Here is a 24,056-nt window from a genome sequence, read left to right on the forward strand (position 1 = left end):
CTAAGATTCTGTTTAACATGGCTCCTTTGATTTGTTTATTTATTAAACATATATTTATCATGTATCTAATGTATATGTGGCATTATGCTGGCAGCTAGGAATAAGTGGTGAGGAAAAGCAGGCATAGGCCCTGTCCCCATGGAGCTAGTCCTAAGGGAAGACATGCATTCATCAAATGACCACAAATAGAAATTTACAACTATGATGACATTTTTGTTAGGAAGATACTGCTATGAGAGCATGCACAGGCAAATCACATATAGGAAGAGGGTCAAGGAAGGTTTGTTTGAGTATGTTTGAGCTTAAGTCCGAAGGTTAGAGGAGGTGAGGTGGGAGAGAGGCTCCCAGCAAGAGGGCTGCCAACTTGGGAAGTCTCTGCTGCAGGAGAATGTAGAGTGTTACAGGACCTACAAGTTGGCACTGTGGACAATGGATGGGAGATGGGCCCAGAGTGGATCTGGGGACCTCAGTTAGGGGATTATGTGATAGTTGAAGCGGGAGATCATGAGAGATGACACAGCTGGGAGCTGTGTGGCAATTGCGAGCCTGCAGTTCCAGCATGAGTACCAGCCGAGGATGTCTCTGTGAAGGGGCTTTATGACATGGGTGCTACTGGGGCAATGAAAGACAAATAAGGCATAGTTTTGACCTCCTAGCAAGAGGTGGTAAGAGAATTTCAAAACTTATTACAATACAGAGAAGAATGTGATGTGAGGAAGGAGTCAGGTGCTCCTGGTGGGTTATGGGGTGCTGGTGGGGGAGAGCACAGGGAGGCTGTATCCGTGTCATGTGGTATTTGAGGTGGACCTGGTTTTGACAGGTCAATGGGGAGGAAGGAAGGGCATGCCAGATGGAAGAAACAACATGGTCAAGGCCCAAGGCATGGGGTTTTACAGGAATGCTCTGTGTTTCAGCTTGGTGGTCCAGTAGGGTGCTTGTGGGGCAAGGAATGGAAGAGCTAGAACCCTTACGCTACTAGTATCAACCAGATGTCAGCAGGGGGCAGCAGAGAGCTGTGGGAATGGCACAGACTCAGGGAGTTTGGTGAACTGCTGTTCTGGGGGGAAGGAAGGAAGGCAGTTGTGCCTAGTCAGAAACGTTTCTACCATCAGTCCTCTTCCCCCCAAAGTACATAATGTATCAGACACTCTCTTCAGCGATTTCATGTCTTACCTCATTTAATTCTGACAACCCTCCAGGCAGATGCAATCATCTCCATCTTGCAGAGGAAGAGACAGGTACAAGAACGTGAAGCAATGTGGTCAAGGTCGTCGGAAAAGAGACACAGCCTGGATTTCAGCACAGGCAGTCAGACTCAGAACATTGCTGCAGACACCTCTCCCTGCACGCTCCCCTGGGCTCTCTGTGCACATTCTACAGACCACCACACTTGTAGTCCCTTGTAGTCACGATCACCTGGAGTTAGACAAAGTCATGAGTGGCCAGGGAGGTAGCTGGTCTCCCCAGAGTCAACAGTCCAAGATGCAGGTGGGCACAGAAGATCTCAAGGATCCTAGCGAGACTGCACGTCGGCCACCTTGACTCTTTATGAATCTCAGGTGGTTCCCAGGCTGGACTGAACCCTCACTGGGGAGGAGGTATAATTTTTATTCGTGAAGGAAGAGATGGTTTGGTTACTCCTGTTGATAACACTGATCCAAAGAAACTTGTTGTAGCCATAAGAGCTCTGCTCGTTTCCAAGGGAAAAAAAAATCGCTTTACTTGCACGAAAGATCTTGGTTGAATCTAGGCCCACTGTAGTTGTGTTAAAGTCTTTTTGGGGTCTCATCACAGCCACAGCCGTGGAGGACCTTCCACACTGAGGAGGTTTGGCAGCACCTGTGACAGCAGAAGGAAAGTTCCTGGGTAGCTGTGTGATATCGAGCGGGCTAGTTCCCGCGTTTGGAAAACGGGGGTAATCATTTCTGCCTTATGGTATCAAAACAATAGAGTAAGATCATTGATAGGAAAGTGCTTTGTTTTTCCAGTTTCAAAAGAGACAAGATTGTTAGGTTCATGTGCCTGTAGCTTCCAGAGAGCATTCTGATTTTTGTTTCCTTGCTTCTGCTTTTATAGCATTGTTACCCGGGTATAATGTGAGACAAAGCTCAGCACAGCTGACCTGCTAACTATGGCATGCATCCCGCTCCATCCCCGCACCGATAAGCTCAGGGCCCTGATGACCAATAGGCATTTGCTCAATAGTTTGGGGGTATGCAGAAGCCTGAGGGAAAACTCCATCCCCAAAGGCACACCGTAGTGGTGTTAAAACCTTTTTGGGGGTCCCAGGGTCACCAGGTCCCATCCCAGTCACAACAGTGGAGCACCTTCCACACTGAGGCAGTCTGGCAACCACCAGGACAGCAGAAGGAAAGCTCCCACCTGCAAAAGGCCGAACGCTAAGACTAAATGAAGGCTTCCTTTGGTTCAGCATGACCAGGGGAGTAATCAAAGGGTTAACGACCATTCCTGAGGCGCAGGGGTTGTTCTGACCAATAGATTAATCTGTGTGACTGACAGTATTAGCACAATGAACATATAGATTAATTCAGCTGACTATTTTTGGAACGCTAGAGAAAAACCCATCTGGAAGTGTTTTGAGCTGTAGCATAATGCTGTCAGATAAAGGCTGAGAAAGAAGACAGTTTGTTAGGACTGACTGTCACCACCAGTTGTCACAGACCTGTTAACAATCAATTGTACTATCGATCCTTACTCTTGTACATTTTGTCACATGCAGAGGAGTTAGTTAGGTTTTTTCTTTCCTTTTTTTGTTTTTTTAATTTTGGTCTGTACCTTTCACCTGAGACATGACAAATCTCCCAAATCTAGCACTCATCTGACAAAAACCAAATCTGTTCATTAAAATTCTGTTTTCCTTCATAGGAAGTACTCAGATTGTGTTTTGACCTCTGGCAGGGCAGTGCTGGTGATAACAAATGGTCTGCCCTTGCCTCCCAAGTGAGGGCATGTGCTTCCCAGAGTCCTCAGCTACCCCTTTGTGGTCACACTCAGTTCTTCTCTGACTCAACACCGCGTTCAGCTCTGCCACGATGCTGACACTGACCTTGGAGCCAGGGCATGTGGGCTTGGGCCTCATTGCCACCGCCTAGCTCTGTGGTATCAAGTGGGCTAGTTCCTGCATTTGGAAAACGGGGTAATCATTTCTGCCTTACAGGATTATAACAATAGAATAAGTTGATTGACATGCAAGGACTTTGAAAATCACAGAGTTGGGACTATATTTTTAGTCCCCAATTCTTAAGTTTCTACTGAAGGACGTACTGGATGATATGGACCTTATCTATATTACATTGCAAAGGTGGAAAAGGAGATATGCTCAAATAAAATAACAATACATTCAGCCATAAATCTGCCTGGAGTAAAAAAGGAAGGTGTGTGTGTGTATGTATGTCTGTGTGTGCACATGCACGTGTGTGTATTTTGGAAAGGCTGAAAGTCGGTCCAGAAATAATTTCTTTCAAGGTCAACCTTAGGTAAAGGGCATCTTCAGGGCCTTTTCCATTCCTCTCCCTGAGTTCAGGTCCTAATGCCACAGGCTGTTCCCAGCATTTCCTTGTCCCTCTTCTCCCAATATTTGTTTGCTCAATGCATGCTTTCAAGAAGCTTTTAATCATTTCAGAGTTGCATTAGGCTGAAGGAGGTGTGGGCCACAAGTTAGATTAGAGGAGTCTAGTAGTGTCTCAGATCTAATCAGTATTATTGGATTTTGTTTCATTTTATTTTTTATTCATGCACTTAATGAATGCTTATTGAGCATCTACTGAGAGGTGAGGCCTGTTTTAAATTCCAAAGTAAGAATCACAGACAGTGAAATGTTTTTTCTTTTCCCAAGTTTATTTATTTATTTATTTATTTATTTTTGTGATCCTTAAAAAAATTTTTATTGTTATGTTAATCACCATATACTACATCATTAGTTTTTGATGTAGTGTTCCATGATTCATTGTTCGTGCATAACACCCAGTGCTCCACGCAGAACGTGCCCTCTTTAATACCCATCACCAGGCTAACCCATCCCCCACCTCTTCTCTAGAACCCTCTGTTTTTCAGAGTCCATCGTCTTTCATGGTTCGTCTCCCCCTCCGATTTACTCCCCTTCATTCTTCCCCTCCTGCTCTCTTCTTCTTTCTTTTTTTTTTTTTAACATATATTGCACTTGTTTCAGAGGTACAGATCTGTGATTCAACAGTCTTGCACCATTCACAGCGCTCACCGTAGCACATACCCTCCCCAATGTCTATCACCCAGCCACCCCATCCCTCCCACCCCCCCACCACTCCAGTAACACTCAGTTTGTTTCCTGAGATTAAGAATTCCTCATATCAGGGAGGTCATATGATACATGTCTTTCTCTGATTAACTTATTTCACTCAGCATAACACCCTCCAGTTCCATCCACGTCATTGCAAATGGCAAGATCTCATTCCTTTTGATGGCTGCATAATATTCCATTGTGTATATATACCACCTCTTCTTTATCCATTCATCTGTCAATGGACATCTTGGCTCTTTCCACAGTTTGGCTATTGTGGACATTGCTGCTATAGACATTGGGATGCACATACCCCTTCGGATCCCTGCATTTGTGTCTTTGGGGTAAATACCCAGTAGTGCAATTGCTGGATCGTATGGTAGCTCTATTTTCAACTGTTTGAGGAACCTCCATACTTTTTTCCAGAGTGGCTGCACCAGCTTGCATTCCCACCAACAGTGTAGGAGGGTTCCCCTTTCTCCACATCCCCGCCAACATCTGTCGTTTCCCGACTTGTTAATTTTAGCCATTCTGACTGTTGTGAGGTGGTATCTCATTGAGGTTTTGATTTGGATTTCCCTGATGCCGAGCGATGTTGAGCACTTTTTCATGTGTCTGTTGGCCGTTTGGATGTCTTCTTTGCAGAAATGTCTGTTCATGTCTTCTGCCCATTTCTTGATTGGATTATTTGTTCTTTGGGTGTTGAGTTTGATAAGTTCTTTATAGATTTTGGATACTAGCCCTTTATCTGATATGTCATTTGCAAATATTTTCTCCCATTCTGTCCGTTGTCTTTTGGTTTTGTTGACTGTTTCTTTTGCTGTGCAAAAGCTTTTTATCTTGATGAAATCCCAAGAGTTCATTTTTGCCCTTGCTTCCCTTGCCTTTGGCGATGTTTCTAGGAAGAAGTTGCTGCAGCTGAGGTCAAAGAGGTTGCTGCCTGTGTTCTCCTTTAGGATTTTGATGGACTTCTGTCTCACGTTTAGGTCTTTCAACCATTTGGAGTCTATTTTTGTGTGTGGTGTAAGGAAATGGTCCAGTTTCATTCTTCTGCATGTCACTGTCCAATTTTGCCAACACCATTTGTTGAAGAGACTGTCTTTTTTCCATTGGACATTCTTTCCTGCTTTGTCAAAGATTAGTTGACCATAGAGTTGAGGGTCCATTTCTGAGCTCTCTATTCTGTTCCACTGATCTATGTGTCTGTTTTTGTGCCAGTACCATACTGTCTTGATGATGACAGCTTTGTAATAGAGCTGGAAGTCCGGAATTGTGATGCCGCCGGCTTTGCTTTTCGTTTTCAACACTCCTCTGGCTATTTGGGGTCTTTTCTGGTTCTATACAAATTTTAGGATTGTTTGTTCCATTTCTTTGAAAAAAGTGGATGGTATTTTGATGGGGATTGCATTGAATGTGTAGATTGCTCTAGGTAGCATTGACATCTTCACAATGTTTGTTCTTCCAATTCATGAGCATGGAACATTTTTCCATTTCTTTGTGTCTTCCTCAGTTTCTTTCTTGAGAATTTTATAGTTTTCTGAGTACAGATCCTTTGCCTCTTTGGTTAAATTTATTCCTAGGTATCTTATGGTTTTGGGTGCAATTGTAAATGGGATTGACTCCTTAATTTGTCTCTCTTCTGTCTTGTTGTTGGTGTATAGGAATGCCACTGATTTCTGTGCATTGATTTTATATCCTGCCCCTTTACTGAATTCCTGTATGAGTTCTAGCAGTTTTGGAGTGGAGTCTTTTGGGTTTTCCACATAAAGTATCATATCATCTGCAAAGAGTGAGAGTTTGACTTCCTCCTTGCCGATTTGGGTGCCTTTGATTTCTTTTTGTTGTCTGATTGCTGTGGCTAGGACTTCTAATACTATGTTGAATAGCAGTGGTGAGAGTGGACATCCTGCCGTGTTCCTGACTTTAGGGGGAAAGCTCTCAGCTTTTCCCCATTGGGAATGATATTCGCTGTAGGTTTTTCATAGATGGCTTTTATGATCTTGAGGTATGTACCCTCTATCCCTATACTCTGAAGAGTTTTGATCAAGAAAAGATGCTGTACTTTGTCAAATGCTTTTTCTGCATCTATTGAGAGGATCATATGACTCTTGTTCTTTCTTTTGTTAATGTATTGTATCACGTTGATTGATTTGCGGATGTTGAACCAGCCTTGCAGCCCAGGGATAAATCCCACTTGGTCGTGGTGAATAATCCTTTTAATGTACTGTTGGATCCTATTGGCTAGTATTTTGGTGAGAATTTTTGCATCCATGTTCATCAAGGATATTGGTCTGTAATTCTCCTTTTTGATGGGGTCTTTGTCTGGTTTTGGGATCAAGGTAATGGTGGCCTCATAAAACGAGTTTGGAAGTTTTCCTTCCATTTCTATTTTTTGGAACAGTTTCAGGAGAATAGATATTAATTCTTCTTTAAATGTTTGGTAGAATTACCCTGGGAAGCCATCTGGCCCTGGGCTTTTGTTTGTTGGGAGATTTTTGATGACTGCTTCAATTTCCTTAGTGGTTATAGGTCTGTTCAGGTTTTCTATTTCTTCCTGGTCAATTTTGGTAGTTGATACATCTCTAGGAATGCATCCATTTCTTCCAGGTTATCTAATTTGCTGGCATAGAGTTGCTCATAATATGTTCTTATAATTGTTTGTATTTCTTTGGTGTTGGTTGATCACAACCAACTCTTTATTCATGATTTTGTTGATTTGGGTCATTTCTCTTTTCTTTTTGATAAGTTTGGCCAGGGGTTTATCAGTCTTATTAATTCTTTCAAAGAACCAGCTCCTAGTTTCGTTGATCTGTTCTACTGTTCTTTTGGTTTCTATTTCATTGATTTCTGCTCTGATCTTTATTATTTCTCTTCTCCTGGTAGGTTTAGGCTTTATTTGCTGTTTTTTCTCTAGCTCCTTTAGGTGTAGGGTTAGGTTGTGTATTTGAGACCTTTCTTGTTTCTTGAGAAAAGCTTGTATTGCTATATACTTTCCTCTTAGGACTGTCTTTGCTGTATCCTAAAGATTCTGAACAGTTGTGTTTTCATTTTCTTTGGTTTCCATGAATTTTTTAAATTCTTCTTTAATTTTCTGGTTGACCCATTCATTCTTTAGTAGGATGCTCTTTAGCCTCCATGTATTTGAGTTCTTTCCGACTTTCCTCTTGTGATTGAGTTCTAGTTTCAAAGCATTGTGGTCTGAAAATATGCAGGGAATAATCCCAATCTTTTGGTACAAGTTGAGGCCTGATTTGTGACCTAGGATGTGATCAATTCTGGAGAATGTTCCATGGGCACTAGAGAAGAATGTGTATTCTGTTGCTTTGGAATGGAATGTTCTGAATATGTCTCTGAAGTCCATTTGGTCCAGTGTGTCATTTAAAGTCTTTGTTTCCTTGTTGATCTTTTGCTTAGATGATCTGTCCATTTCAGTCAGCGGGGTGTTAAAGTCCCCCACTATTATTGTATTGTTGTCAATGTGTTTCTTTGCTTTTGTTACGAATTGCCTTATATAATTGGCTGCTCCCATGTTCGGGGCATAGATATTTACAATTGTTAGATCTTCTTGTTGGATAGACCCTTTAAGTAGGATATAGTGTCCTTCCTCATCTCTTTTACAGTCTTTATTTTAAAATCTAGTTTGTCTGATATGAGGATTGCTACCCCAGCTTTCTTTTGGTGTCCATTAGCATGGTAAATGGTTTTCCACCCCCTCACTTTCAATCTGGGGGTGTCTTTGGGTCTAAAATGAGTCTCTTGCAGACAGCATATTGATGGATCTTGTTTTTTAATCCAATCTGATAGCCTGTGTCTTTTGATTGGGGCATTTAGCCCATTTACATTCAGGGTAACTATTGAAATATATGAATGTAGTGCCATTGTATTTCCTGTAAGATGACTGTTACTGTATATTGTCTGTGTTCCTTTCTGGTCTATGCTGCCTTTAGGCTCTCTCTTTGCTTAGAGGACCCCTTTCAATATTTTTTGTAGGGCTGGTTTCGTGTTTGCAAATTCCTTTAGTTTTTGTTTGTCCTGGAAGCTTTGTATCTCTCCTATTTTCAATGACAACCTAGCTGGATATATTATTCTTGGCTGCATATTTTTCTCGTTTAGTGCTCTGAAGATATCATGCCAGTCCTTTCTGGCCTGCCAGGTCTCTGTGGATAGGTCTGTTGCCAATCTAATGTTTCTACCATTATAGGTTACATATCTCTTCTCCTGAGCTGCTTTCAGGATTTTCTCTTTGTCTCTGAGACTCGTACGTTTTACTCTTAGATGTCGGGGTGTTGACCTATTTTTATTGATTTTGAGAGGGGTTCTCTGTGCCTCCTGGATTTTCATGCCTGTTTCCTTTCCCACATTAGGGAAGTTCTCTGCTATAATTTGCTTCAATATACCTCCTGCCCCTCTCTCTCTTTCTTCTTCTTCTGGGATCCCAGTTATTCTAATGTTGTTTTGTCTTATGGTGTCACTTATCTCTCGAATTCTGCCCTCGTGATCCTGTAGTTGTTTATCTCTCTTTTTCTCAGCTTCTTTATTTTCCATCATTTGGTCTTCTATATTGCTAATTCTCTCTTCTGCCTCATTTATCCTAGCAGTTAGTGCCCCCATTTTTGATTGCACCTCATTAATAGCCTTTTTGATTTTGATTTGGTTAGATTTTAGTTCTTTTATTTCTCCAGGAAGGCTGTCTCTAATAACTTCCATGCTTTTTTCAAGCCCAGCTAGTATCTTTAAAATCATGATTCTGAACTCTAGGTCCAACATTGTACTAATGTCTGTATTGAGTAGGTGCCTGGCAGACGGTACTACCTCTTGTTCTTTGTGCTGAGGTGATTTTTTTGTCTTGTCATTTTGTCCAGAGGAGAATAGTTGAATGAGAGAACAAAATGCTAACAGGTTAACAACGTCCCCAGCAAATATACTCTAAACAAATCAGAAAAGACCTGAAACCAGGGGAAAAGAAAGGGAAAGAAAGAACAAAGAAAGAGAAAAAAAAGAAAAAGAAAAAGATAAAAACAAACAAAAACAGAACAAAACAAAACAAAACAAAAACAGAGTATGATCAAATATGATCAGGCTAGTGCATAGATCAGTGCCACACACTAGATTTTGGGTGTATTTTGGTCTGTTAGAAGAAAGTGCCTCCTAAAATTTTAAGGAAAGAAAGACTTATATATGTACAAAATAAGGGTTGATACAATGAAGGGATGGAAGATGACTGTAAAGATGAAAATTATAAAAGATTTTATAAAAGGAATTGATAAGTTGTTTGAAAAAAGAAAGAAGATTTAAAAAAAGAAAAAAAAAGGGGAGAGAATGTGATCAGGCAGGACACTAGAACAAAGCCATACACTAGTGATTTAGGGTATATTTTGATCTGTTAGAAGAAACTGTATCTCAAAATTTTAAAGAGAGAACAACTTATATATATATGCCAAAAATAAGGGTAACTACTATGAAGGGATAGAATATGACTCTAAAAATGAAAAATATTTTTTTTTTAAAAAAAGGGATTGATAAGATGGTTGAAAAAGGGAAAATTAAAAATTAAAAAAAACAATTAAAAAATTAACTTTGAAAAACTAAAGAATCCTGGTAAAAAAGCCATGAATTCTATGTGCAGTATTCCCCTAGCGCTAGAGTTCTGCCATTCTCATTGATCGGTAAACTTGGTCTTGGCTGGCTGTTCATGCTGATCTTCTAGGGGAGGGCCCTGTTGCCATGGTTCCCAAATGTCTTTGTGGGAGGCAGAATTGCCCCGCCCTTGTTGGTGCGGGCTAAGCAATCTGCTTGGGTTTGCTCTCAGGAGCTTTTGTTCCCTGCAAGCTCTCGGTACAGCTTTGGAGGACAAGAGTGAAAATGGTGGCCTCCCAGTCTCCGCCCAGGGGAGCTGAGAACTCGGGGCCCCGCTCCTCAGTGCGCCCCCAGAGAAAAGCAGTCAATCACTCCCGTCTCCCTGGTCTCTAGCTGCACTCCGTGCTCACCCGGCCTGTGACCGAGCGTTTCTATCTCTGGCACCCTACTCGGTGTGGAGTCTCCAAACCCAGCAGATCCCTGTGGTGCGCTCCCACGCAGCTCCTCCTGGGGGAGGAAGGGGGGGGGGTCTCCCCGGATCTGCCTCTTGTTGGGTCCCTGGCGGAGGAGCAGTGGCCCGACTGTGCCACGGATCTCGGTTTATGGCCACCCCGAGCTGAGAGCCCGCGCCTTGGCTCCGTCTCTGCAGCCAGCTTCCCTCACTCCGATACCTGGGAGCTCTGCCGCACTCAGGCACCCCCGGTCTTTCTGTGACCCCGAGGGTCCTGAGACCACACTGTCCCGCGAGGTTTCCACCCCCCGCTTAGCCACTGGAGCGACGTCCCTCAGCGGAGCCGACTTCTAAAAGTTCCGATTTTGGGCTCCGCGGCTCTAGCACTTGCCAGAAGTGGCCGACGGAGGCCCCCTCCCCCACCATCTATCCTCCCGAATATTGCCTCAGATTCACTTCTCCGTATGTCCTACCTTCCAGAAAGTGGTCGCTTTTCTATTCAGAGTGTTGTTGCTATTCTTTTCTTCGATCTCCTGTTGAGTTCGTAGGTGTTCAGAATGGTTTGATCCCTATTCAGCTGAATTCCTGAGACCAGACGAAATCCAGGTCTCCTTCTCCTCCGCCATCTTGCTCTGCCCCCGTGAAATGTTTTGTTAGACCTGCACAGGTTTGAAAATTTTCAACTTAGCTGTCAATAGTTAAAATTTGGAATATTTTATATAGAAATTCTGGATTTCGGTCTTGCCTTTAGGTATTATCATTTTTATGAATGGAAACTTTTCATCTAATTAAATTCTAAATGGAGCCTAAATAAATGAAACATAAAAAATTAGGGGCTCTTGTTGACACTGTGCAAGCTCTGATTCTGGGTACCCTCTTTTTATTCCTTGGTGGGTTGTGTATTAGCTCAGGCTCTCTAGAATGGGTTTTCTAGCAGAGGCATGTGGCCTACTGGGCACAGAGAGCCCCTCTAGGGCAGGGCAAAGGGGCTAACCCCCAGGGAAGATGTTGCTCTCACCTGGGCTGAGAGCAACAGTGTGACGGGGTAGGTGGGGGATGGAGAATGACTAAGAACTCATATTGAGAGCATGGCGGCCAGCAGGTGCCCCTGGCCAGGCAGGTTAGGGAAGGGCATTAGTGTAGTGGTTAAGGCCAGAGGCTTTGGAGTTGGGCTGGCTGGGTTTCAGTGGCCCTAGGGGAATAACCTTGGGCAGATATCCTTGCCTCAGTTCCCTCAGATATAAACTGAGGATAAAAACAGTACCAACCTCATAGTTGTTAAAAGGTGATTGCAAATGAACTATTACCTGCACAGTGCTTAGAACAGCACTTGGCAGGTAGAAAAGACTCAGTAAATGTGAGCTGTCACCCATCAAAGCAAAGTAATTTGTAGTCCCTAGAAATCAAAATAAGCAAGAGCTCCAGTGGCGGTCAGGCTGATCCTGGACCCCGTCCTTGTCCGGCATCCTTTTTATGTTATTGAAGTATTTGTTGACAGTTCTTAAGGGGGTGGCCAAGTGATTCTAGGAGAAGACCACTGAGGGGTGAAATCTGTGTTTAAACTGGGAGCCTTCTGGAACTTCCCAGAGGCAGCTGTCACTTACCTTCCAGGATCGCATGGTTGAGGTCACAGAATTCCAAGCTCACACCCCTTTTCAAACTTTTCAACTTCTAAACTGTGTGCATGCCTCTTGAAGAATCTTTTACAGATAAAAAGGAAAGGGAGAGATAGTGCATCATTTGGGCCATTTGATGCAGACCCTTCCTCGGGGAATCTCTGGCCAGAGAGCAGGTAGGGGGGAAGGGATCCTGATGGGTCCATGTGAACCCTGGTTTGGGCAGGTCGGTGACACTGAGGCTGCAGAAGCAGAGCCCCGGGGACTGGGACTCTGCTTCCAGAAGCTCCTACTGCACATGGCCCACTGTGGTCTGTTTGTACACTGGGCATTTAGTGAAACCCCATGTTAAAAATACTTCTCGGAGATAAAAAGTACAGCACAGGGAGTAGAGTCCGTAACCTTGTACTAACGTTGTACGGTGACAGATGGTAACTACCCTTACTGGGCTGGGCGGAGCGTACAGTATAGAATTGTCGGATCACTGTGTCGTACGCCTGACACTATCATTGTATGTCCACTATATTTCAATAAAAAATGTTTTTTCCTGCTCATGTCCTGGAAATGTACATGGTAGGAGGAGAGGCATCTGTCACAGCGAACTTGGCCAGTTATGCCAGCCATGGCAGGAATAACCTGGCTGCCCAGGTTGATTGGTGGTCGTTCCCTTCCCAGCCGGTGTTAGTGGGGCTACACCTCTAACACCCCTTCAGCAGAACAACAGCCTTGCACATGGGCAGGCCTCATCCATATTGGCAGGATTGCCAACATACTTTGAAAGTTTTGCCTCCTCTGATCTCCCAGCTCAAATGGTGCATCAACTACACGGGACTCTCCCTGGGACAGACAGTGAGACGTCTCTCTAGTGCATAGGACCTCCTACACTTCGTTCCATTTCTGGTGATATTTTACTGCCGCTGAGGGAGTGCCATGAGCAACTGACTGTGTGGCATGCCCATCTAGCCCTACCCTCAGAGTACCCTGAAACCTAGTGAGGAAGAGCAAATCAATGGTAGTTTATGGCTGAGTTTAGACTCTGAGAAATCAAGCGGCACAGGGGAGCTAGTGGGGCTCCCCTTAGCTGCCCTCAGAGATCAGGCAGGGAACGTGAACGTAGGGCGATAGGCAGCAGGGAGAGATGGAGGCTGAGGAATTGCCAAGTGTGTCCTGACTAAAGGCATTCCAATTAAAAATGTCTCTACACTGCCGTGTGGGACCTGTAGCTTGAGATGCCTTGGTAAGACGGATGGATAGAGCACTGGCAGCAAAATTAGAATCTTATCTTGGCTTCCCATGTAGATTTTCTGCTCCTAAGTCAGAGCAGGGTGAGCCTGAAGCTAAGGTAGACCCACCCCGGATGGAGTGGTAACTGAGAGGGCCTTCAAACCACGATGGGGTCTTGTAACGTCTGTCCTTCTAAGGTGCTGACGCCTGATTGCCGTGTGTTGTGTTAGCCCTTAAGAGGCACTTGGCATTTTAGAAGAGGATATTTAAAGAGGGAAGTCTCAACTTCCGTGAGTGGCTCTCATGACCTCCTGGCTCCATTCCACCATGGAATTCTAGGCCTCAGGATCTGCAGTAAAATCATTTGAGGGGGGAGTTTTCCCCACCTCTCCTGTCATCCAGTGGGATGGCAATGTGAAGTGCCATTGTGCCCCTGTGTGGTCGAGAACACAGAGTAGCTTGTGAATGTCAAGTCATGGGTGCATAATCCAGGACTCTCTACAGTTTTCCTCTTTCATCCCCTTTGAAGTAATTTGACCATCGTCCCCACCCCCCACCAAATCCACTAACTGTCTTTGCTCTGAGAACCTGTGTGCAGAAGAAATTCCAGGCATCTTGGCATTTGATGGCTTTAGGAGGATCTCTGCCTCATGAGACAGGAGTCTGGCAGGGCTGAGCAGAGCATTACATATCCTATCAGGGTATAAGTGAGACATTTGATCACCTAATAATCAAAATAGTAGTCATGAGGTAATAATAACCATAATCACAATTGACCAGTAAAGGAGAAATGGAATCATTTCAACACTCACTGTATCATGAAGGAATAAATGAATGATCACATGTGTGTCAATTAATGTTCACCATCCCATTGGCCAAATGAAAATTGGCATATGTTGAGTGAATAAGATTGACTCCTTTAACCAGTATGGACTAATTCTGTGTTTTGCATTGATCTTGAAGATCTGTTTGGATTAAAGAAAGTCAGGGTGAAATCCTGTAAATCTCTGCCAAATCTGAGCAAGCCTTTCTAATGGATGTAAAAATCCATTCTTCTGACCATAGGGAACAGTTAACTTTTCTTTGAAAGGAAATGTGCCCTGATGCAGAAGTCCCTCAAAGCAAAAGCCAGGGAAGGTTCAGAGCTGACCCACTGCCTGTGGAGTGTTCTTCCTACTTTATTATTGTCTCACCTTTTCCGTCAAAACAAAGGAATGGAGCAAGCTCTCCTATCCCTGCTCCCCCTGCTGCGCTGACCTCATCGGGCACTGAGGAGTTGTCCTGAGTGCGATATTGGGCTTTCACTATTCATGTGTCTGTGCTTTCTCAATCCCAGGCCGAGTGCAGATGCTGCCCCAGGCGGTCTGTCTCCTGCATGCGCTGCTCGAGAATGGACACACCGTGTACGTTCACTGCAACGCCGGGGTCGGCAGGTCCACCGCGGCCGTCTGCGGCTGGCTCCAGTACGTGATGGGCTGGAATCTGAGGAAGGTGCAGTACTTCCTCATGGCCAGAAGGCCAGCTGTGTACATTGACGAAGACGCCTTGGCCCGGGCAGAAGAAGACTTTTTTCAGAAATTTGGGAAGGTTCGTTCTTCCATATGTGGTGTGTAGGTGGCCCATCTGCCTCCCCAACCTCCCAATTTCCTTAGGAACCCAGTTTCCTTAGGTGATGTTAGTAGAATGACCTAGAAACAAAGATTCCACCAGAACTGAAAAGACCGGTCACTTGGCTTTGCCTGCAGCCTGCCCCCATTTGTCTGGGGCTGACTTTCTGTTAATGCTTTGGTCGAGTTGTATTTTCTTTGAAGTATTTTTACAGAGGAAGCTGTGACAGACTGACACGTGAGAAAAAGCCACAAGCAAATTGGACTGTGCAGCGTTCTAGCATCGGATGGAAAAGGAAAGTGTGCATTTGTTTTATCGCGGCTTAACGACCGCACCTTCTCGTGGCATCGTAATGTGACCTGCGGAACAAAAGTTGGATCCGTAGATGTGACCACTCGCGTGTTGATGCATGCACATACATATGCACAGCTTTTCTGCTCAATTGAACTGAAATGATACAAGGAGAGCTGGCCAGTTGCCAAAGAAGGGAATATGGGTAGAAGCGTGGACCATGCCAGAGGAGGAGCTCCCATGACTGAGAAGTGATGGCTTTCTAGACTTGGTGTTGGCATCCTGCTTCCCCAGTGTTCCAGTTGGTTCCAGGGCATGACCTTCTGTACCCACAACCCTGTGTGACAACCACAGTGGAGTTATTGTCTCTTCCTTTGGTTTAATTGAGGCTCAACGAGCGTAGACAGCTTGCCCAAGGTCTCATGGCTAGTCAGGGACCAGCTGGTGTTTAAAACCCACGCTTATGTGACTCAGTGCTTTCAACACAACTTGTTGATTTTCTAGCACAGTGTAGTGGATTCTGTTTCTCTCTCAGAGTAAGGTCAATTTTTTTGCAACAGTTTCTACAGTGAGAAATGGAATAGCCTTCTGATTAGTTGCCAAGGAATTTAGGAAAGTAGCTCTATTTTGTGCAACCTAATTTAAAACACGGTGGGCTGTCTCACCCCCAAGAGGCCTGAGCCATAGCTTACCGTACCAGAAGAGCCCCAATCCGTAGATAATTGTTACACAGCTTAGGAGTGGTCCTGTTTCAGCCCTCGGTTTAAAACAGTACACAGTTATTGCGCCTCCAGAATATGTAGCTCACTACCCTAGGTTCCATAGGAAGTACAAAGATGAACAAGACTCTGCCTTCAAAAAGCTCACAAGCCCAGAAACAGCTCGGTGTTCAATCAGCCATGCCACAGGATTGATCTATGCATGATATACCAGAATAGGGGAAGGAGAAGTACCTTTTATCGGAGAAGTGCCTTGTATGTGCCAGGTGCTTTTCAACTTTAATTGAACCTTCACAGTACCCTACGAGGGCAGTTCATTACCTCTGATATATAGCTGAGAAAACGAAGGCTCAGATAGTTCAGTCGACTGCCCAGGATCACACGGTGAAGAAATAGATGAAATGAGATACAAAGCTAGGTTTGTCTAACACCCCTGCTTTTTCGATTAAACTGCAATGCCTCCTTATTTTTCTGCTCCTTTTTTTCTTCGTAATTATTTATTGATAGATACGAGAGACTGTGAATTAGGAAGTATGGCGGATAAGGATGACACAAGTTAAGTTCCACTGGAGTTTAGAGGAGGCAGACATGTCTGTACTGTGGGACTCGGGGGGATGGCTTTTGATTTATCAGAGAATGCTAAACAGCTCGCCTTTCTCCTGCAAGTTTACCAAGTTAAATTTATAAGCCAGGATTGAATATTATGAAATCTAGCTCCCTTGCTAAAAATAAGTAGAGATAACTATTATATCCAAGTAACCCATTTATGGTCATAATGTGTTGTGTAAAACTTAATCCTGAAATGGAATATTTCTAACCAATTTGTGTGTGTGTGTGTGTGTGTGTGTGTGTGTGTGTGTGTGTGTGTGTGTGTGTGTGTGAATTAGTTTAATGCCTAAGAAGCTCAGCTATGTAACCTCCACTATAGAAAGACCTTTCCGGGTGGATTTTCCTTTTTCTTCTGATAGGAAAAATCAGTTTAGGGCTATTAAAGAATGTTTTGGAATAACCTCTCTTGTCCTCAATAAATGGATGGCCAATGTATTTCAAAATTACCTGGAATTTTGCTGAATAAAAGCATTAAAAATGACCTCTGATTATAGGATTAAAACTTTTTTTATTAGTCTGAAATCTAAAAAGTTTCCTTGAAAAAACAGTCAGCTGAGCTAAATTGTTTTTCCTTGTGCTCTTATTTTCTTAATTGCTGATGAAAATTGGCAGTTACAGGGCAAAAGGAAGACAAAGGTGAGGGCCCCCGCAAAGAAGTGAGGATGAAAACCTCAAAAGTGTGTCACAGAAAATCAAAGCAGAAATGATGCCATTAGCTGCTTGTCACTGGCATTAACAAAACTTTCCGGTCATAGATTTCTTAAAGGAAATCATGAAATCTCACTCATGGATAAGAAATGTTCAAATAAGTTTGTTTCTTTAAACTTGAATCATGGTCCCTCAAATATTTTGTGTGCAACGTTAGGAAATATCTAGAAAAATAAACACATTCTTTTGATCAACTTAAGGTGTGGGTTAAAGCCATTTGGCTTTGCCTAAGAAATAATGATGAGGGGCACCTGGGTGGCTCAGATGGTTAAGCATCTGCCTTTGGCTCGGGTCCTGATATCAGGGTCCGGGGATTGAGCCCCGAGTCGGGCTCCCGGCTCAGTGGAGAGTCTGCTTCTCCCTCTCCCTCTGCCTCTCCTCTGCTTGTGCTCTCTCTGTCTCTCTGTCTCAAATGAATAAATAAAATCTTAAAAAAAAAATGAGAAAATGTGCTTGGGACCTTGGTAATAAGAGAGTAATGAAAGGCAGGCTCTGAAGACGAGTTAGATGGAAGGAAGAACTTGCCACAGGAGTCAATGTGTTCAAAAGTTACAACTGAGGATCTTTGCAGATAACCTGGTTAATTCCTTTATTGTACAGGGAGCAAACTGAGCCCCAGAGACACCAAACAACAATCCCTGTAGCAAGAGTTTTACTTGAGGCCCAGAGGGAAAGGAGAAGTGAGGAAGACAGGTCAGGGGATTTATTCAGATTTACTGCCGGGTCCCAGCACAATTCATAAGCGAGAACAGCCAGTACTGGGAGTGGGGAGGAATTGGTGCAAGGATTAATGGAAATTGGAGCAAGTGGAAAAAACATGTCTAAAATGAGAAAAAGCAAAGGGCAGTGAAATTTCTAAAGGGAGAAAAGGCAGGGGTTTCCTTTCACAAAGACAGTCTTGGGAGATCGAGAAGGAAGGTGTGACCGTAGGAACAGGGGTGAGTCAAGGTTATGTTCCCAAGAGACAGGGGCATGCTCTGTAGCCACTGACTTCCCTTTGGGATTAGATTACAGCAGGAAAAAGGAGCAGCTGTAAATAAGTAAAATCTTTAAAAAAGGTGGGGGTGCGCCTGGGGGGCTCAGTTGGTTAAGCGTGTCTGACTTTGGTTCTGTCATGATCTCGGGGTCCTGGGATTGAGCCAGGTGTTGGAATACTTATCGCCTGAGCATATGAATTGGGTTTTCACATTTAAAAGTAGAATTCTCAAGCAGAAATTTAAATGAGAGAAACTTAAGATGATTGCTATGACAATGTTCAGTGTTTCCAGTTGTATACTTACATCATAAACTCAGAACAAGTTCTTACCTAGTAAAACTTACATTCAGAAATCCATGGGGCGCCTGGGTGGCTCAGATGGTTAAGCGTCTGCCTTCGGCTCAGGTCATGATCCCAGGGTGCTGGGATCGAACCCCACGTCGGGCTCCTGGCTCAGTGGGGAGCCTGCTTCTCCCTCTCCCCCTGCTCATGCTCTCTCTCTCTCTCTCTCTGTTTCTCTGTGTCTCAAATGAATAAATAAAATCTTTAAAAAGAAAAAATCCAGTACAACTGACATTCAAAACATTTTTTGGTTGAATAATTAGCTGTTTTTTCTCATGTAAGGTCATTCAGAGTGTGGTAAAAATGTATTTGTATATTTCATATCATTGATCTTGTACCAAGGAGCTCTTTTATCACCTTTAAAAGATGTCCTCTTAATCATTTTTGTTTGTTTATCTTTGATTCCTCAGCATTAATTTAGTGTTGACATGAAATATACATTATAGTAGGAATGGAGTAAACAGTTAAACATTGGGCTACTCTAGCTAGAGGATCTGATAGGATTTCCAGGAATCTGTCCATGGGGAAAAGACTTTACACTTAATACAATCTAGAAGTTATCATTAGACCAAAGGACAGAAACCCAAGAATAAATTGCAGACAGCCGAAAGAGTAGTCCAAGGCAGACAGAAAATGTGGGGCTATTCAAATAAAAGACAGGATGAATTCCTATACTGTAATTGTATCAAGCATTATGCCAGTATTACTACAGGAAATAATACTTAGCGTTCAGTGAATAGGATTGCTGTCATTTAAAACCTGAATTGTAAACGATTAGTATTAAATGATCTGGCATAGTGTTGGAATGGTATGGATTACAAAGGAGAAATTCAGAAGAAAATGGATGGTGAAAGAATAGATAACCTGACCTTGAACAGAAAAGAGTAGATAATTGTCATTGTCACACCTATCAATGCTTTTATCAGTTCTCAGTGAGAGAAAATTCAGAATTCACTGAATGCAATTTAGTTTGCTTTATATGGTTGTTGAAGAAAATGAAATATATTTTCGTTCAATAGAAATCCTACTGTTGCCTTCTTTTAAAGTTAAATGACAGATCCAAAAGTGGATTTATGGTCCAGACAATTTCAGTGAAGATTTTGTACCCATTGTGGACAAACAAGGTAAGCATCCCCTATTTCTTACAGAATGGTATTCAAACAAAGCTTATATCTACCCAGTACCTCCCAGTTTCTAGGGACTTAGGCCATTTCTGTTTATTGTGATTACTGATGTACTTGAGCTTATTTCTGTTTGCTTAGTTGTTATTTAAAAATTGTTTTTGCTTTTTCTGTTTTTCTCCTGTCTTGTTTTTATTTCTGATTTTAATTATTTCTTTTCTCTTACAAGGAAAGAACTTTGACATTGACTTATAGCCACTGGTCTTTACCTTCCTTCACGTTGACATTATTACAATGATAATTATGGGATGTTTTTGTTATACTTTCTCTTTTCTGTTGTTAGCTTTAAAAAAAAGTCTGTTAGGGATGACAAAGAAAATGTTTGTGAGGACATACTCTTCATTGCCCCACTTAAAATTACCACACCATCCCATTTTTGATTTCTTATGTCTCCCAACTTCCATTATAATTGAGAACTTAAAGCCCAGTCACTCTGAGCATATTATTATCCACCGCTCCCGGGGTTCTGCATCTCCTCATTAGCCACAGGCTTCTTTCCTTTAGTTAGTTCATCCATTAGTACACTTCCAAAAGCTTTCTTTCATGCTAAAATATCTTATCTGCTGGGTAATCCTTCTTACCTTTCTCTTCATTGTTGCAGGTGGATTTCTGTCTTCAAATTTTACATTGTAATTTCCATTCAGATGTCAGGAGGAATAGTGTGTTTGCCATTTTAAATCAGAATTTTCTCAATCATCATCTATACCATAGTGACACCCAAATCTCAATCTCAATTCTAAAGCTCTTCTTGAGGGCTAGGGCTCTATATCAAAATTCTTTTCTAAACATTTTTATTTGGACATCTCCCAGTCAGTATGCCACAAACTGAAGTTTTCTTTCTTTTGCTAAATCTCTCATATTTTTGTTGTTGTTGTTGGGCAGACGTGGCAGCACCTTCTCCCCAGTTGCTCAAATCAGAAAACTGAATGTCATTTTTGCCACCTCCTTCCCATCCCCAACCCCTTCTAATCACTCAAGTTCTCTCAATTATACCTCCTACATACCTCTTAAATGTGTTCATTCCTATTAACTCTGACAGTTTATTAAAGGATCCTGACTTATCTTTCTATTGCTATTCTTCCCCATTTCTGGGCCATTCTTTACATTGCCACCAGAGAAACCATTCTAAAACTCCACTATGATACTATCTCTTCCTTGCTCAACACTTCTCAATGGCTCCTCATTGTTCTTGGGAAAAAGTAGAAGAGTTCTTATTGTGAAATACAAGGCACTTTATGATCTAGACCACTCCTTTCCCTCCAGTCTCTCTTGTCATTCCTAAATCCCCCATGAATATTCTTCAGTGATAGCAAATTACTTAAATGCTCTATGACCTTCCTACCCTCTAGTTTTTGCACATACTTTATCCTCTGCTTGGCATCCTCTTTCCCCCCATCTGTGGCTGGCCAGCATTTCAACTCCACCTATGCGTCTCCAAGGTGACCCTCTCTGAGATATCTTCATGAGTCTTCAAGTTTGCTCCTCCCAGGCATTTTCATAGGACCCCATGTTGGCTGCTCTTGAAGCATTTAACACACTGCACTATAACATCTTTAGGGACGACTTGTAAGTAGTGCTGAACAACATAGGCTTTTGCATACACGCATATTATTTAAGCCAAATACTTCTTTGGATCTTGTGCCCAGATCTAATTTATATTTTATCTAAGAGAAATGTGAGGAATACATTTCATGAAAACTTTTTTAAAATGTAAGTTAATGATTGGGGTACTTTATTTAATGAAAATACTATCAAATCCTTGCTTTTGTTCTTTTTTTGTGTGTTAAGCATTTTAATAACTATTTGTCTATATACTACTAGTATTTAATGATATTAAATCACAACAAATATCATATATCAACCTCCGAAAGCCATAAAATACTCTATTGCATTTTCAACCCAATCTCTGGCTGACAGTTGCGTGTATTCAGTTCCTCTTGGTTTGCCATCATAGGCTAATACTGATGGCCTTCCGAAAAGAACATTCTTAGGAAATGCATTACTATATGCACTAAGAATATTGTTGCTTGTATTACATTGCACAGTATTCTCCCAGTGAGTGATCTCACAGAAGAAATTTCCTTCTGGTCAAGGAATTAAGCACAGTTGTTATTTTCCTGAGCAATAAAAAACAATACTTTATGCAACTGTGAAGCTTACTAATAATTAGGATTTCCTTTTCTCAGTAACAATTAGGATTATGTAGTATAAGTTTTTGAACTAACTTTACTCCTGGGCCTGCCTTGTATTTCTACCCATGTTTACCCCATTGCCTCATTTTCTTATTTCAAATTTTATTTTCATTTTGCTGTATTGTTTGATCCATTATAAAATGTCATATTTAATTCCTTTAGGAGAAAGGTACAAATCAGTACACAAATAAAATTGTTGCCATGCAATCTATAGATTCAATACAGTTTCTCTCAAAATACCGATAGTATTTTTCACAGAACTAGAACAAAAAATCCTAAAATTTGTATGGAACCACAAAAGACCCCATATAGCCAAAGAAGTCTTGAGAAAGAACACAGCTAGAGGGATCACAATCCCGGATATTAAGATATATGCAAAGCTGTTGTAATCAAAATATTATGATAATGGCACAAAAATAGGCACATAGGTCAATGAATAGTATAGAGACCCCAGAAACAAACCCATGTTTATATGGTCAGTTAATCTATGACAAAGGTAAGAACATACAAGGGGGGGAAACAGTCTTTACAAATAAATTGTATTGGGAAGACTGGACAGCTATGTGTGAAGAATGAAACTGAACCACTTTCTAACACCATACAAAATAATAAACTCAAAGTGGATTAAAGACCTAAACATGAAACCATAAAACTCCTAAAAGAAAGCATAGGCGGTAATTTCTTTGACATCCGCCATAGGAACATTTTTCTGGATGTCTCCTCAGGCAAGAGAAAAGCAAAAATAAACTGTTGGGATTACAACAAAATAAAAAGCTTTTTCACAGCAAAGAAAACCACCAACAAATGAAAAGGCAACCTACTGACTGGGAAAGAATAATGTGCAAATGATATATCTGATAAGGGGTTAACATCCCAAATATATAGAGAGCTTATATAACTCAACACTAAAAAACTGAACAATCCAATTTTAAAAAGTGGGCAGACAACCTGAGTAGACATTCTTTCAAAGAAGACATACAGATGGCCAAAAGACACATGAAAAGATGCTTAACATCACTAATCATCAGGGAAATGCAAATCAAAATACAATGCGATGTTGTTTCACACCAGTCAGAACGGCTAAAATCAAAATGACAAGAAATAACAAGTGTTGTCAAGGATGTGGAGAAAAGGGAACATTTGTGTACTCTTGGTGGGAATATAAATTGGTGCAGTCACCATGGAAAACAGTATGGAGGTTCCTCAAAAAACTAAAAATAGAAATGCCATATGATCCAGTAATGCCACGACTGGGTATTTACCCAAAGAAACCAAAAACACTAATTCAAAAAGATATATGCACCCCTGTGTTTACTGCAGCCTTATTTTCAATAGCCAAGATATAAAAGTGACCTAAGTGTCCATCGATAGATGTATGGATGAAGAAGATGTGGTATATATACAGATTGGAATATTACTCAACCACAAAAAAAATGAGATCTTACCATTTATGACAACATGGACGGACCCAGAGGATATAATGTTAAGTGAAATAAGTCAGAGAAAGACACATACCATATGATTTCACTTATATATGGAATCTAAAAAACCCAAAACAAATGAACAAAGAAACAGAAACAGACTCATAAATAGAACAAACTGATGGTTGCCAGAAGGGAGGGGTGATCTCTGAAACTGATATTTCACTGTATGTTAATTAACTGGAATTTAAATAAAAACTTAAAAAAAAGAAGGGGGGATGGGCGATGGGTAAAATAGGTAAGGGGGTTTCCAGTCATAAAATAAATAAGTCATGAGGATGGAAAGTACAACCTAAGCAATATAGTCAATAATATTGTGATCATGTTGAATGGTGACAGATGGTAACTATGTTTATTGTGGTGAGCATTGCATAATGGATAGAATTGTCAAGTCACTATGTTATGCCCCTGAAACTAATATAATTGTATGTCAACTATATTTTAATAATAAAAATTTAAAAAATCAAAGAAATAACCAAGAGACAAACACTATTAACATTTTGTCGTATTCTCTCCAACCCTTTGTTTCTATCTGTGGGTGTGGAAATATGTATATTTTGCAATATCAAAGTGATATTTTATATAAGAAATAATGCCATGTTGAAGCACTTGCACCACAGAGAGGCTGACATGAATACTATTGGTATAAATGTCAAAAAAAGGTGAAATGTCATAAATGTTTCAGGGTAAAATTCTAACTTTTGGAAATGAAGATATTCTGAAAATAGTATAGTCCTTTATCCTTCACCTCATGGACACAGATGTCAGAGCATTTTCTCAAACCTACAGAATGTCTCCATACTTA

At 41.7% G+C, this 24,056-nt stretch overlaps 1 protein-coding gene across 7 annotated transcripts in view; it reads left to right on the forward strand.

Annotated features, from left to right (window-relative positions):
- EPM2A (EPM2A glucan phosphatase, laforin) overlaps positions 1–18,504 on the forward strand; it is a 102,604-nt gene extending 84,100 nt beyond the window's left edge. For 4 of the 7 annotated variants that reach the window (XM_027603757.2, XM_035728682.1, XM_035728683.1 and 1 more), the window contains one exon: positions 14,481–18,504. In XM_027603757.2, the coding sequence (XP_027459558.1) occupies positions 14,481–14,758 (278 nt within the window). In that variant the 3' untranslated portion in view covers positions 14,759–18,504. Of the gene's footprint in view, positions 1–1,199; positions 3,289–14,480 lie in introns of those variants that run through there. The other 3 variants (XM_027603755.2, XM_027603758.2, XM_027603756.2) reach the window with 3 other exon arrangements.
- Positions 18,505–24,056: the final 5,552 nt, after the last annotated feature.

This window comes from Zalophus californianus, chromosome 7 (genome assembly GCF_009762305.2).
Source record: "Zalophus californianus isolate mZalCal1 chromosome 7, mZalCal1.pri.v2, whole genome shotgun sequence".
Taxonomy (NCBI): Eukaryota; Metazoa; Chordata; class Mammalia; order Carnivora; family Otariidae; genus Zalophus; species Zalophus californianus.